Below are 16,626 nucleotides of genomic sequence, written 5' to 3' on the forward strand. Positions count from 1 at the left end.
TCGGATTTCGGTGGTGATGAATGTATTTTGGTTACGTATGTGCTCCACAGCGGATGCGCGTCTTGGGCATTTTCATCACATGGAGGAAAAACCAGCATGCCAGCAGTGCCTCCAAGTTTTTACACCAAAGTAAAAGTTGTCTGACACGGAAAATATCTGAAGGGCTGCTGGCATATTGTCGAAGGAAATTAATAAAAAATTAAAATACATAGTTTTATAGTTTGAATGTTTTTAACACTTGTGATTTATGTCATGTTTTTACTTTAAAATGTCGCAAATAAATGACAAATTTTAGCACGTTAAGAAGTGTGCTGGTTAGTTCCGGTTAGTTGTTGGGTTACTTAACCCAGAACAAGTTTGGTTTCTCAAAACAAAAAGAGTAATGACAAAATGCCTCATCAAAAAAAAATTTGCTGTCCATTTTTGTGTATGTGATGATGAATCCTCAAGTGTGTCGCAGCCATTTTGTTTACTTATGTGCGCCACAGCGGATGCAGGTCTTAGGCATTTTCATCACATGGAGGAAATGGTAATGGTAATGGTAATGGTTTTATTTCATTTGAACATGCATCAGATTACAATTGAGTGCATCCCATAATCAGTTCCTAGTTCCACATGTCCAAAAGGAGTAGGAAGAAGCAAAGCTTATTAAATCCTACCCCTCCATCTGGTACTTTTACAATCAGTAACTGTTACATTTGTTCACTTCCTGCTTTCCATAATACAGTTTAAGGTTTTTTGGGTTGTTTTTTTTTTAATAATGCACCTCGTACCGAAGTACGTCATGAATATATGTTACGTTATTTGGGCTTGAGATCCAGCTTGCTAAGGATATTGATGGAGTCGTTCAAAACGTTTGCGCTTTTTACAGAACCCGGGACTAAAGGGTATTTGTGCCCGTAAACTCATTCACTGCTTTTACCCTTGCTGCCCCGAGCAAAAATTAAAAAAGGAAACAACGTAGCATGTCATTAGTTGTGAAACGGAATAACCAAGCAATAGACCCGGTCCCTGCCTCTTATCAACTCTCCTTTCCACTTCCTGTTCCTTTGTTCCTGTTGGCACTTCTATCTGTTTCCACATTGATCATTTGGGGGGGCGGAGACATAAGGAGACAAAAGACAGAATCGATTTGTTAAAAATACAACTAACTGCAGATCGACTGTCAACGGAAGCTGCGGTTCATCAAGTAGAACATGTGGACATCAAGTAGTACATGTGGACATCAAGTAGAACATGTGGACATCAAGTAGAACACGTGGACATCAAGTAGAACACGTGGACATCAAGTAGAACACGTGGACATCAAGTAGAACATGTGGACATCAAGTAGAACACGTGGACATCAAGTAGAACACGTGGACATCAAGTAGAACACGTGGACATCAAGTAGAACACGTGGACATCAAGTAGAACATGTGGACATCAAGTAGAACACGTGGACATCAAGTAGAACATGTGGACATCAAGTAGAACACGTGGACATCAAGTAGAACACGTGGACATCAAGTAGAACACGTGGACATCAAGTAGAACATGTGGACATCAAGTAGAACATGTGGACATCAAGTAGAACATGCGGACATCAAGTAGAACATGCGGACATCAAGTAGAACATGTGGAGATGTGATTCAAAACGAGATCTGAGTTGAGGATGAGCGGAATCAACAATTTACTTTCTCCTGAACAAGGCAACAACACCGACGCTAAGTTGCTTAGACAACCACATAACCCGGAAACGGGCGTGGAAACCCTCCCCCCACAAGGGATTACTCCTTGGTGAATGTCTTAAAGGGGTAGTTTGGATGTTTTTTACATTAAGTAGTATGACTACTACTACTAGTATGACTGGAGAGACTACGTGGGGGGTAAGTGGTGATCCCCATCAGTGGTCTCTCCTCAGTCCAGTTCTGGTTGGATTTCAGTTTAGTTGCTGGGGACATTTAAGTCAAGAATTTGGCTTCTCAAAACCAGGTCGCTTTGTTGTCTGACACTGAAAATATCTGAAGGGCTGCTGGCATATTGTCGAAGGAAATGAATGAATAGTTAAAAATACATAGTTTTATAGTTTGAATGTTTTTAACACTTGTGATTTATGTCATGTTTTTACTTTAAAAAGTTGCACAAAAATGACAATAGATTGTAGCATGTTAAGAAATGTGCAGTCAACAAAAGAGTCATATGTGGCTCCAAGCCATAGATTCTTGAAGATGCACAGTTTGACAGTTGTTGTTGAATAAAATAATAAAATGCTGAATGCACTTGACTGACATTTAACGACCCCCCAAAATACACTCTTGCACGTTTTCGAAAAGACCAAAATAATTCAATTTAAAATTGTAATTTAAATTTGACTTGAGTAGACCATGTCATGTCTTTTTGAATAGATCAGCAGTTTGAAAAATTCCATGCGATGAAATTCACTTACTTGTGTGAGGGGTCGGTATTTTGATTTCACGGTCTGCAGTGCATGAAAATAAGAGTTTTGAATCAAGGCGGAGAGGTGCAGCCAGAACATGAAAGTTGGATGATGCGTTTGTTTGAACCAAACTGTGACAAACATGTAGTCCAGATTACATCAAGTCATTTACCAAAAAAAATCTAATGACGACATGAAATAGGTTGACACTATGTATTATATAAATATACATTAGTAAAATGCTGTATGAACGTCCACCAGATGAAAGCATGGAAGGTAAAAACTTTTCTTTCTTCCTGGTTCTTCGGACCCCTATCGGAGAGGTAGTCAATGAGTACACAATTTTTCAAATTGTATTAAAAATAAGAACAACATGCTGGAACAAAGAAAGAAAAGAAAACATTTTTAGAATGTGAAAGTTAAGCCTGTGTGTGTGAGAGAGAGAGAGAGAGAGCGAGAAAGAGAGAGAGAGAGAGAGAGAGAGAGAGAGAGAGAGAGAGAGAGAGAGAGAGAGAGAGAGAGAGAGAGAGAGAGAGAGAGAAAATGATATGAAATAGGTTGACACTATGTATTATGTATTATATAAATATACATTAGTAAAATGCTGTATGAACGTCCACCAGATGAAAGCATGGAAGGTAAAAACTTCTCTTTCTTCCTGGTTCTTCGGACCCCTATCGGAGAGGTAGTCAATGAGTACACAACTTTTCAAATTGTATTAAAAATAAGAACAACATGCTGGAATAAAGAAGCTGGACGAAGAGTCCAGAATGTTTTCTTAGAATGTGAAAGTTAAGCCTGTGTGTGTGTGAGAGAGAGAGAGAGAGAGAGGTAATGATATGAAATAACACATGTACTATGACTTTAGAGGTGCTCAAATGTAATCACAGGTTTTTATGGCATCATGAAGGACATCCTTATATGGTATCGCCCCTGACCCGCCCGATGTATACACCCACTACTAAAGAATAAGGCTTTGTAATAGAAACAGGCTTTGCTACACATCTTTTAAAAAAAAGCCTGGCACTCTTTCAGTCAGTCATCCACAGCCATGGGACCATCATCCAGTTTGTTTGTGTGATTTGTCTTCAGCAAATAGCTTAACTTAGCAAATTGATGCTGTTAGAATGTGTGTGTGTGTGTGTGTGTGAGTGAGTGATGAATGTCGAGTTAAGTGAAAATCTAAAAAGTGTGAAAAGTGCACAATAGGATGCAATCTGTCCGAGACAGGCGTGGACAAACACAGCTTGTTGGCATTATAGCACAGACACACGAAACACCCGTTCTCAGCAGGGTTTGCTATAAGCAACAGACATGACAGTTTGGCAGGTGAGGCTTTTCATATTAACATGAACCATAGCTGACTTTGCATTAAGTGATGGTTGGACATCGGGTGTCACGTTGACCACATGTTGGTAACATGTCTGTGGCACGAGGAAGAGGTCTGTTGGATAACAGAACAAACAATCCATGCAAATGTAGGCCCGCCCAGGGATCACACATAATTGTGGGTCCAGCCAAAATGGCTTCTTATTGGAGGGCAGCGGGGTGTGCGGGGACTGCTGGGGTGCTGGGCACTCGGTGGGTGCACTCAGGGGCTAGGGGGGTCGGGGCCAGGTGGGTTGACTGGCGGGGTTGGTGGTGTGCTTCAGCAATGTCCTGGGGTTTTGCTGGGGTGTCCGATGTTCCCACTCTTCTTTTGTTGTTTGTCTTATGTAAGATTCTGTGATTATATGTGTGAAAAAAAAAAAAAAAACTTATTGAATTGGTAACTGCTATGGCGTGGAGAAGGGGTAGGATTTAATAAGCTTTGCTTCTTCCTGCTCCTTTTCAGACATGTGTAGTAATGAGGTGTTGTGTGTATGCATGTATGTGTATATGTGTATATATATATGTATGTAGATATGTGTGTATGTATATGTGTATGTATATACATATAGTACGTATATATATATATATATATATATATATATATATATATATATATAAATAGATATTGTAAGTGTATATGTGAGAAAGAATAATGTAACATAGTATGCATGTCTGAAATAAATTAAGAAAGAAGAAAGAAAGAAAGTATGTGGACTAATTGTTGGTTTAGTCCAGTGGGTATTTACCGTCGTGTCCCTCCAGGTGAAAGAAATGTCTCTCATGCCCTGACAGTTCATTGTGTCCCCCCAGGAGGACCCGCCCCGCTATATGATGCACTAAAGTGCTGCTTTAGTCACACTTTAATGAGCAGCCATAAAAAAGCCAAACAGGGATTGTAGATTTGAACAGCTTTTGCTTTTATTTCTGCACCCATGCAAATCTTTTCCAAATTACAATTTCTTGTTAGCAGAGAAAACTCTTCATGACTGTTGGACAGTAACTCATTCAGTCACCATGGCAACAGAAGACGACTACCTTTTTGGCCACATTAAAGTGCTCATGACATCAAAAACAGTTGGGGGGAAAAACAATGAAATGAAAGTACTTAATAAAACATTTTTGTCATAATGCTCTCATGGATAAACAACTAGGAGTGAAATAGGAGGGATATGAATTGGTCATTTTTAACACATCCCCGAGTGAGTTTTCTGAACTCATGAGCACAGACGAGAAAGTGACATATTCTCAACAGTAACACAATAAAAACATTCACTGACAAAATGACAAGAAGTATGTTTTTATGTGCTACATGCACTCTGCAAAATAAAAGACCAGTGAGCAGCAAACGCTCCTTATTTAGCCCTGGCACCAAATCCATACTATTATTCTAACAGTCATAGAATAGATCTAGTAAAAAAAATGGATTTACGTCATGAAACTGACGGATGAAGTGTAACTAGGCTAGAAAGACGAGTGAGAATGATCCATGTTTTGCTAGCAATTCACATCGAGAACACTTATGGGTGGCACTGGCAACCAGGCGCAAACAGCCATGAACGCACGCAAAGAAAGTGACATTGGCAACAATCCTAAGGGTGAAACTAAAGTAAGACAAGAACTAATGTTCCACATTTGTCAAAATTGTCACCCAGCCGCAGGGTGGCTGTGGCCACCCCGTAGCTCCGCCACTGGTCTTTCGGAACTGTGAACTTGCTTACTCCATCTTTTTGAGAGCACCAACAAAAGCCTTCAACAGGGCAAAATATAAACAAATATATAACATTCATTCATTCATTTTCTACTGCTTATCCTCACGAGGGTCGCAGGGGTGCTGGAGCCTATCCCAGTTGTCTTCGGGCGAGAGGCCGTGTACACCCTGGACTGGTGGCCAGCCAATCACAGGGCACATATAGACAAACAACCATTCACACTCACATTCATACCTATGGACAATTTGGAGTGGCCAATTAACCTAGCATGTTTTTGGAAATGTATCCAGAACTGGACCATAACGATGAGTGGACGGCAGCTTCCAGGTTGGAACTTCTGGCACCTCCCCGTCCAGTCCAGAAGACGTGACTTTTTTTTTTAATGGTCAAAATGTAACCATTTGAGCACACGTCTAAATGTTCATTTTCACTGCGAAAATATGAAGATTATTTCATTTGGTGTCATAAGCACTTTAAATTTTCTAAACCCAAAGCTGTATATTATGATTACCACTTCAATGAGCCAAAAAGTTAACCTTGCACTCCTGTTGGTGAGAAAGATTTCAATTCTTTTGCTAAAAAAAAAAAATTGCAGATTTTCCAGATTCATTAATTAGCAGCTGATTACTCACCGTGGCCTGGGCCATGACAACCCACGCCAAGCCAAGGGCGGAAGGTCAAACAATTTGGAGACATTTAAACATAATTCATGAAAGTTTGCATCTTAAAGAGCATCATTGAGGACACCGCTCAGCAGCTTAGCTACATATGTTAGTCTTATTTTCTAATTAATGTTGCCAAATGAATATCTACTGTTTGTGGGGAATAAACACATGATTGATCATGTTGATATGCTCCCTAGCGGAGGAAGATGAAAGCATCATCCTCAGAGAGACTGATCTGCCTCAACGATGTGCAAATCACACACAGAGAATGGACTTCTTCCCTCAGTTGTCCTTTCCTCTCGCAGCATTTGACTTCTTTTACTTCGTCCATTTTCCCCAACCTCTTTGAGGCACACACCTTCCACCTACAAACAGGAAATGAAGGTTAGTGGTCAGATGCAACTGCAGGAAGGTGTCACAGGAGGGGTTGCTTTCATTTTGGCCCAACTGTAAAATTGCTAAAAAATTGCTATATATATATATATATATATATATATATATATATACGTATGTACATATATATACGTATATATGTATATATATACGTATATACATATATATATACGTACATATATACGTATATATATGTATATATATACGTATATATGTATATATATACGTATATATATGTATATATATACGTATATATGTATATATATACGTATATATATGTATATATATATGTATATATATACGTATATATGTATATATATACGTATATATGTATATATATACGTATATACATGTATACATATATATGTATATACATATATAGATGTTTTTGTTGCTACCCTCCATGGTCAGTTGGAGGCATTTATTAATGCAAAGCCTAAACATGCGTGATTACTTCCATCTTAGATATACGAATACGATAAGATAAGATATGCCTTTATTCGTCCCTCAGTGGGGAAATTTGCATTGCACAGCAGCAAGACTACAGAATCAGTTAAGCAGTACAAAGTACACAATATAAAAAAATAAACAATATAAACAACGTAAGTATTAACAAATCAACAATTTTACCCAGAGTTATATACAAATACAGTTTGCAGTTAATATGAAATGAGATGAAATATATGACCAGTCTATACACTATGAGATCCTGCTAGTAAGTTAATATGAGGCATTATAGAAATACTTCACTTAGAAGTTAATATATTGCACTTAGAGCCTTAATATTGCACGTGGAGCTTGATGAGATATTGCACAGTGAATGGAGTCTGGAGGAACTATACTGAATAACTGTCCATGCCATGTCTCCTTTAGGCTGGACTACTGCAACGCACTCCTCATCAGGCTTCCCAGCAAAGACATCCAGCGGCTGCAGCACATCCAGACCTGTGCTGCCAGAATCCTGATGAGGGTGCCAAAGTTTGACCACATCACCCCCCGCCCCCCCTCCCTCAAATCCCTCCACTGGCTCCCTGTTAACCCTCCTCTTGTGTTAGGGTCGGCACCGACACATAACATCACATAACATTTGTTTATTGAATCAAAGCTTTTTGACTTTGTCAGGAAACTCTATTTCAACAAAATACGTTAAACAAAAAAAAATAATTTTTACTACATTTTAAAATGGTCTGGTTGAAATTATGACCACTGTATTGTTAGGGTCGGTTTCGACCCAGTTATAATAATATGATAATATAAGCAATATAATATATATAATATATAATAAGCAATATTCTGAGCCACAACTGAAATCATAAGTGTACAATTAGCCAACACAATGACAACCAGCTCCTCTTCTCATCATGGAAGCTTCAGGGGATTCTCATTTTGACCGCTTTTCCAGTATACCAGCAGAAAAACAAGGTCCAGACATGTGAGGTGAATTCACTCATTTGACTGATGGCTGATTTCACATTTACAATTTGGATCATGGAAAGAATGGCAAGAAGTACAGTGAACCAAGATCTGGACCTGTTCTGCTTTTTCATTTCACTTTATACTAAAGTTCTGTTGCTGAAAACAATAACTTTTTCTACCTTTTCTTGACATTAATATATATGGGTCAAAATTGACCCCAACACCATAGATGTTTCTTTAGTGATTAATACTAAAATGAGAAAATAAATAAAACTAATTGATTTAAGAGATATGTTCTATAGTCCTCAGTAATAGCCAGGTAACAGAAGAACCTTCAATTTATGAATATGATTCTTTTGAGGTTCATTTGACCATTTTTGGAAATAGAAATGGAGGGGTATAGTGACAAAAAAAGGCCTACATGCCCACACCAAAAGTATTAAAACCAACATTTTCATGTATGAGGAAGCCTAAGAAGGTAACCAAGACATGAGAAGCAAATTTGATGGTAACTTATTGTTTTTTGTGTATTTTATAGCTGATTTAATACATGGGTCAAAACCGACCCGTTAACATAAGCGATGATACCAGAAAGCTAACACAAGCGGAAGGTTAAATACCGGATTGAGTTTAAGGTCTCCCTCCTGACCTATTAGTGCCCCCCCCCCCCCCCCCCCCTCACCGCCACCTCAAAGAACTCCTCACCCCACAAGCATCCTCACGTCACCTCCGCTCAGGGCAGGCCAATCTCCTCCTCATCCTGCCACGCCTACTCTGGCCGCTGCTGGTCTACAATGTGCCACTGACCACCGTCGAGGGCTTCGAGAGGAAGGTCAGCTGTTTCCTGCGGAGGTGGTTGGGCTTACCGCGAAGCCTCAGCAGCATCGCCTTGTACGGGAGGAGCAACAAGCTGAAACTGCCCTTCAGTAGTCTGATGGAGGAGTTTATGGTCAACCGAGCAAGAGAGGTGCTGCTGTATAGGGACTCTAGTGACATCATAGTCTCCTCGGCTGGCATAGAAGTGTGAACTGGCAGGAAGTGGAAAGCTCATGAGGCGGTAGACCAGGCTGAGTCCCGCTTACGACACAGTGAGCTAGTGGGAACAGTGGCTTCCGGACGGGCAGGCCTTGGGAGCAACCGAAGACCTCACTTCAACAAGGCCCAGGGAAAGGAAAGGCATCAGCTGATCAAGGAGGAAGTCCGAGCAGGGGTACAGGAAGCCCGCTGTACTAGGACAGTAGGGATGCGGCAGCAGGGAGCATGGACCCAATGGGAGGAGGCAGCTGACGGGAAGATATCGTGGACAGAGCTATGGTGATCTGAGCCACACCGGATTGAGTTCCTCATCCGGTCGGTGTACGATGTGCTCCCAAGTCCGTCCAACCTCTTTCGCTGGGGCTTGGCGGAGAATCCACTGTGCCCTCTCTGCCAGAGTGCTGGATCACTGGAACACATCCTCAGCTGCTGCCCAAGGGCACTGGGGGACGGGCGCTACCGCTGGCGCCATGACCAAGTGCTGCGGGTCATTGCAGATGCCATCAGCACAGGAATCTACACCAGTAAACACCATCAACCAACAAGGCAGTCCATCGTCTTTGTTAGGGCTGGGGAGAAGCCAAAGCAGTGCCGGAGTCAAGCAGGGGGCTGCTGGCGACAGCTTGAGACTGGCTGCTGAAAGTCGACCTAGGGAGACAGCTCAAATTCCCGGAGAACATCGCAGTGACCACTCTCAGGCCAGACATGGTCCTGGTGTCAGAAACAACTGGGCAAGTGGTCCTGCTGGAGTTGACTGGATGGAGGAGGCCTTTGAAAGGAAGAGGGCCAAGTATGAGGAACTGGCAGACAAATGCCGAAGCAGAGGATGGAGGACCCGATGCAACCCCATCGAAGTTGGGTGCAGAGAACTGTAGGCCAGTCTCTCATTAGAGCACTCAAGATGCTGGGAGTGAAGGGTCAGCACAACAAAAGAGCCATCAAGAACATCACTGACGCAGCAGAAAAGGCATCCAAATGGCTGTGGATCAAGCGGGGAGATCCGTGGAGAACAACAAAAGCTACTTAGACACAAGCCGGGACTGATCAACCCGACTGGGTCACCTGGGCGAGGGTGTCTGTTGTGAGACCCGAAACACCCAGTGAACCCAGGATACAACACTGATGATGTGTCTAAGTTGCACCCAAAAGTGCATGTCAGAACTAACAGTCTGGTTTCGGTGCGTATTCGTAATCATCGGGGTGATGACATTTCTCAAGCAACAGTTTATGAGCGAGTACACCACTATCTGTATCTGTATCTGCATTGGTTATAACGGGTATCCGGCTACTTCCTATTCATGACCTGCTAAGGGTGAAAAGTGAAGAGTGACATTGTAGAACGACAGTCAGCAAAAATGAAATAACTGATTTCTACAAGAAATGGCACAATTTTTTGAAGTGCGTATGTTTTTTTTTTTTTTTTTTAACTTTTCACTGTTAGTCCGCTTGCATCGGGGACAAGTGGAGTAGTGAGTCACCAGATTAAGTTGTGGGTAATTTTACTTTATTTTAGTTTTATTATACAGTGGATAACCTCTCTTTGTACTTTTATAATAGGAATAAGTGTTAATGTTCATTAGGACTTTTTTGGTGTGAGCGGCAAAACAAGATGATGACTGATTCCAAGAGGTCACCATTAGATTAGTCTTAAGCAAAAAAAAACCGTCAGATTGATGTTTATTTGATAAGAGCTTGGCATGCATCTTTTGCATGTAAAAACAGCGAGGAGGAAGAGAGAGAGCGTGGAGGAGTGTAGCGTGCAGAAGGACATTTTAATTCATAATATCCGTGTGGAAATTTTAACACATGCACGTACACACACAGTTTAGGCCTGAATTTGAAAATTGTAAATAGTTCATGGTGTCATACGGTAATTATAAATATATTGTAATTGTGATGTAATGATGTATTGTTTACGTTGGTAAAGTTGTTTAAATATTTGAGCTGTCATAAAAGCAAAAAGGTGCAAGTGAAAGTTATATTTCAAATGTATCTTTTCTCAAAAATCTGTTTTTCTCCTTATTTTTGTTTGGAACTGATATTTTCCAACCTATGTTCTACTGCTGATTACTGAGGTCAAATTGTTCTTTTGGTATGTTCCATGTTGACATATAGTAGCCATAGAACACAGTCAATCATCTAAAATATTATCTCCACTGGAGAAAAAAGGTCAATTAGAACGGTTTGAAAGTCAGCCAGTGTCATGGAATGGGTTGTGTTTGACTGTAGAGGTTCCACTGCAATTGTTCTGAGACAAATCCTGTCAAGGTTATTAAGCCTGACCTTGGACTATCTAATTTACATGTGATCTAGGCAACAATTAGCAGTTTATCTTCAAGATAAATGGGCTGTCTTGAGCTGCACCACCAGAGTGTCCAACATACAAACCAACTGTCTGCCATTATTTTTTATTTTTTTAAAAAAGCATATGCAGAGACCGCAGGGGACCGCACAATGTAACAAAAGCAGTCTTTGACAGTTCCAGTAAATTGGAAACACAATCTGTCTCACTGAGGAGAGTTTACTTTCTTCTAGGATCAAAGAAATGGCTTTGGAATCGGTTATTTTATCACTTTTAACACTACCACTAACACCTTGTTTGTGCTTTGTTTTTTTCTATTCCTATTTGGACTGTGGAACTATGTGTACTATGTGATGTACTCCCATGTAACATTCACGTGAAGTCATTCCTGTGAAGTCAATAATTCCATGATAAATATTTCTTACATTCCATGCATTATTGGTCACTATTGTGGGCAAATATATTTTTTTTTTCTCAATATTACAAATGGGGGGTGGGCTAAACAATGTTTGTTCCCCAGTCGGGGCCTGATGGAAACCACTGACTTACAGGAACATTTTGGAGAGTTATATCACTGTTGTTGTTTACTCCTGACCTGAATTAATTGACTGACCGTTTTCACCTCAAATCTTTGCTCTCCAGCTGCTCCCCACAACAAAGACCAACCATTCTGTCCATTGCCTTTATAGGTCAAATATTTTCTCACTAAGTATTGAATCGAAATACATATAAAAGGCTTTTCTGTTGCATATTCTGAGCTGGTTATCGACTTTTTTAAATAATGTAGTCAGCAACCAGTGTTTCATTAAAGAGACTGTCCCACTGTGCCGGAATATAATTTTTGGACGTTTACATTAGTTTTTTACCTGGTTTACAGACTGTGATATGCTTGAAAACTTTGGACTGCTGTGACTGTTGAGCAGGCAGAAGAGAATATTCTGTATTCTGTATTCCAGTATTCTGGAACAGTATTCCAAGGCAACAGTGATGGAAATATACTTTCAGAACGAGCTAAGGTCCCTAGCACAGAAGCGACTGTTCGATATTACAACTCCACCGTTAGATTCAGTCTATTAGCTTAGTGCTTTTTAAGTCTAATATCTTTTCATAGAAGGCATTTGTCACACATACACTCACACAGCACAACTAGAGTTACGCAACACTTGCAGACAACCCATGGAAAAGTACTGCGAGCATAGTTACAAACCAGTTCAAGCCAGTATCTCTCATACAAAATTAAGTTTCACTTTCTAGAGGGGCACGGCCAGTGCTATGTAGACTATGTAGACTCTGCTATGTAGGCTGAATGAAGTATTTGCTCTTTTTTCATACAATTTGGAAACCTTTTAAACTCTGGGATTATTGCCTATTTCTCACATAGCAATGCAGGCCCAGGAACCGTGAGGAAGAGCCAGAGAGAAGCAAGAGCCTTTACACTACTGTCACAGTTTGAGCGGCAGTTGATTAGTCATGCCTGAAGCACAAGGATGACATATTGAAAAGGCGATTGTTGTGTAAAGGCTACAAATGAGAAAAGATTGCAAGTTTTGGTCAAAGGCCTTGTCCGCATGGGAACATTGCTGGGATTTTGGGGGGGAGGGTTGATTTCATGTTGGTGATGTTCACCCTGTGCCGGATTAGTAAATAGGTGCATCCAGGCGGGAATGGATGATTGGATGAAAATTCTGTAATACACAGGGTACACCTACAGTACGTGTGGCGCTTTGAACGGACAAACAGACAAAACGACGCAAAAGAAGAAGAAAGAGTCTTCAAGGCTCGATGAAGTGGAATTACTTCTGTGAGTCATTTTGGATAATAAGACAACACAATATCTGGAGACTGCTTGTCCGTCAAAATATTTAGATATTATGTTGGCTTGTCGTCAAGGCTCACTTCTGGTGGTGCTGTATCAGTGACATCGTGTAGACAGCCTACATGAAAACCAAAAGCTGGCATTTTCAGATTTTCCCTTTCAGGAAGCCATTCATCCATTTTCTATTGCTCATCCTCACGAGGGCCGCGGGGGTGCTGGAGCCTATCCCAACTGTCTTTGAGCGAGAAGCGGGGTACACCCTGGACTGGTGGCCAGCCAATCACAGGGCACATATAGACAAACAACCATTCACACTCACATTCATACCTATGGACAATTTGGAGTGGCCAATTAACCTAGCATGTTTTTGGAATGCGGGAGGAAACCGGAGTACCCGGAGAAAACCCACGCATGCACGGGGAGAACATGCAAACTCCACACAGAGATGCCTCAGCGGGGAATCAAACCCAGATCCCCGAGCTGTGTCATTTTCAAAAATGAGTTTGGGAGCACCCAGAACACCATTGAAACCATAAGACACTTGACCCACAAAAAGGCTTGAAACACCTTTCATTGCTCATACTGTTTGAGACATGGTTTGACTTTACTCATGCTGTTCTGCCTACTGCCCTTGGCCAAAAAAAAATGTATTTGCCACCTTTGCTTTATGACTCCGTATGATATAAATATTTAGACAGAGGTAAACGGAATCCTGGGACGGTGCTTTGAGGAGCAGACCAGTCAGATATCATTACTAATAGAGAAGCAGGTAAAGTTAAAAGAAGCAATTTAAGACATACACTAGTACAGGGGTGGGCAAACTACGGCCCGGGGGCCACATCCGGCCCGCCAAGTGTTTCAATATGGCCCGCCTGTTCTTTCCAAAGTATTTTATTTAAACTCAACATACAACCTGGCATCGTGGCTTGGGCCAACTTTTTGATGGTTGAGGTAGCTGCTTTATCAATTTCGTTATTTGATGTGGTCTGTTGTTTACAAAATGCTCCTGGAAAAAGGAACACAAGCACAATAGTAAAAAAAAAAATAATAATAACAATAATAATGTTGTTGTTAATAATAATATTACTATTATTATATTAATATTGCTGTTAATAATATTAATATAACAATAGTATTATTATTATTATTAAAAATAATAATAAACAATATTATTGTTATTATTATTATTAATATATAATAATAATATATTATATAATAATATAAATAATAATTATAATATATTATATTATATAATATAATGATAATAACATTACTATAACTAATAATAATAACAATAGTAATTCTAATAAAAATAATAATAATAACAATAATAATAATACATTTAATTTCTAATACACTTCACATCAAATAAATGATTTCAAAGTTCACATATAGCAGATTGCATGACACTTTTACATGTAAAATATGTGTAAAAATATAGGTGTAAAAATTGACTGTTACGTGTAAAATACTATATACCACCACCCCCCCCCCCCCTTCCCGGCAATTTTGTTAAATCAATGCGGCCCGCGAGTCAAAAAGTTTGCCCACCCCTGCACTAGTATGACTAGTATGACCGTGTGTGCTGACAATGTCGTCTTTACACACCCCCTCTTTTTTCAGTTTGGTTCAAATTTGTGACACAGTGCTCAATACCCTGCACTCACTGCTTTCTATAATAGCTAATGGAATGAAATAAAGGAGTGGTAGAAGATTTACCTTTATTGTGCATAGTAAAACACGACAGCATGGAGCGCACACATAAATTGGATAAAAGAAATCTGACTTTGTGTCAGAAGTCAAAATCCATCAACCTCTAAGACATGTTATGAGTATGTTACTGACACTATTGTGATATGCGTGACTTTAGAATTGGAGTTAAAAGTCTATACTGCTAGAGGATGCACTTTAAAGTAAGTTGAATACGTTTTATTTACTTCATCAAAGGAGTTGAGGGAGAGAGACACTTTGGGTGTGGGCAGTATCTTGTTTTTGTTGTCGACTGTCAATTGTCCATTAAACTGTCAAGTCACATCATGAGAACATCTGTCTTAAGCCCAGTACACACATAAACATAATCAGGCTGATTTTAAACCCAATTCCACCCGATTGTCTGATGTCACTAAAGATTATTCTAACCGGTTACCTTAAGGTGACCCCCCCGGCTCTCACTTTTGTCAAAAAAAAAAAAGCTGGGACCGACATTTCTAAATGTTACATGCATATGGGATGAGTATCAATAACGAAAGTCCTTATTGGGTTTGTATACTGTTCTGTTAGAAATAAAGTTTATGAAAATAAAAACGGTCTGTGATTGTCCGTTCACACACAACAACCACCCCTGTCTGTATTGTGTTTGTGTACTTCAAAATGTTTGTTGTCTACTTGCAAAATCTGGGTACTCGTATGTGGTGAGTACAGCCTTGGTGCAAATTTGGGAGACATGATGTTGCACTTTTCATAAAGAAGAACCCTTGGCTGTGTGCATCAGATGAATACACAACACTGGATGAAAGAAAGACTGTGATACTCATTCGCTAAAAGGGCTATTTGTTTTCCATTCGTTTGCATCGTAACGCCAAAGTCCCGTGTGGTGCACATTAAAAGAGTAAGCGTGTTTCTTTCGGCTCAGTGTGTGTGTGCCGCGGTGGAAGCTTGGACACTAGGGATGTCCTGATTTGATCACGTGATCGGAAATCAGGCTGGATTGCGTGGTTTCAGCCGAGATGGGAATCTGACGTTATATATCCCAGTCCTGATCGGGAGATATGTATGTTAATTCTCATTAATTTTGAATCATCTCTGTAGTCATGCGGTGGTACAGAGTGAGACCTTCACCCCATACCGCACAGAAACAGCAAGGTGTGTGGCATGACATCACTTTGCTGCAGTGATACTATTGGTTGAATAACAAAGCAGAAACACGGAAGCCGACATCAAAAGTTAGGACGAGCTCAACAAGTGTTTATTTATGTTCTACAAGCTGCACTAAAATAGATTGGGCAAAACAATCCACCGCAATGGAGTTGGGAGATTAGCCAACAGTCAGTTAGCCTTGCAGCACATTGGTCTCTCACAATCAGTCCAGTACTAAGTACGACTAAAGCACATCATGGCAAGATTTTTATTGTCATTTATGGGGTTTCTCGTATTTAAAAAAAACCTTTGAAGATTTAAATAATTTGAATTTGCAATAGTTAATCATCAGTTAGGAATACTGACTGGAAGTGCAGGACGTTGGCGATTCTAATGATGAAAGGTGTGCAAAGATGAGGAACATGTTATACCACTGTGACGACAGTGTGCCATGCATGTTACGGTATGGAATGCAAGTTCAATGCCGCACAGAGAAAGAAGAAAAGAAAGAAGGAATAACCAACCTAATGGGCTGGGTTTTATTCTGTGCCTCTCAGGAGATAAAATGTCTGAACTCACTGACATGATCAGGGTTGAAATGTTGGCAATATAATTAGTTCTGTGTAGCCATCCGTGGATGTCTT

At 40.2% G+C, this 16,626-nt stretch overlaps 1 protein-coding gene across 5 annotated transcripts in view; it reads right to left on the reverse strand.

Moving 5' to 3' along the window:
• Window positions 1-4,695: 4,695 nt before the first annotated feature.
• mlip (muscular LMNA-interacting protein) overlaps window positions 4,696-16,626 on the reverse strand; it is a 67,772-nt gene continuing 55,841 nt past the window's right edge. For 3 of the 5 annotated variants that reach the window (XM_058058039.1, XM_058058041.1, XM_058058040.1), the window contains exon 12: window positions 4,696-6,529. In XM_058058039.1, the coding sequence (XP_057914022.1) occupies window positions 6,386-6,529 (144 nt within the window). In that variant the 3' untranslated portion in view covers window positions 4,696-6,385. The remainder of the gene's footprint in view (window positions 6,530-16,626) is intronic. The other 2 variants (XR_009120328.1, XR_009120329.1) reach the window with 2 other exon arrangements.

The sequence above is a fragment of the Doryrhamphus excisus genome, chromosome 20 (genome assembly GCF_030265055.1).
Source record: "Doryrhamphus excisus isolate RoL2022-K1 chromosome 20, RoL_Dexc_1.0, whole genome shotgun sequence".
Taxonomy (NCBI): domain Eukaryota; kingdom Metazoa; phylum Chordata; class Actinopteri; order Syngnathiformes; family Syngnathidae; genus Doryrhamphus; species Doryrhamphus excisus.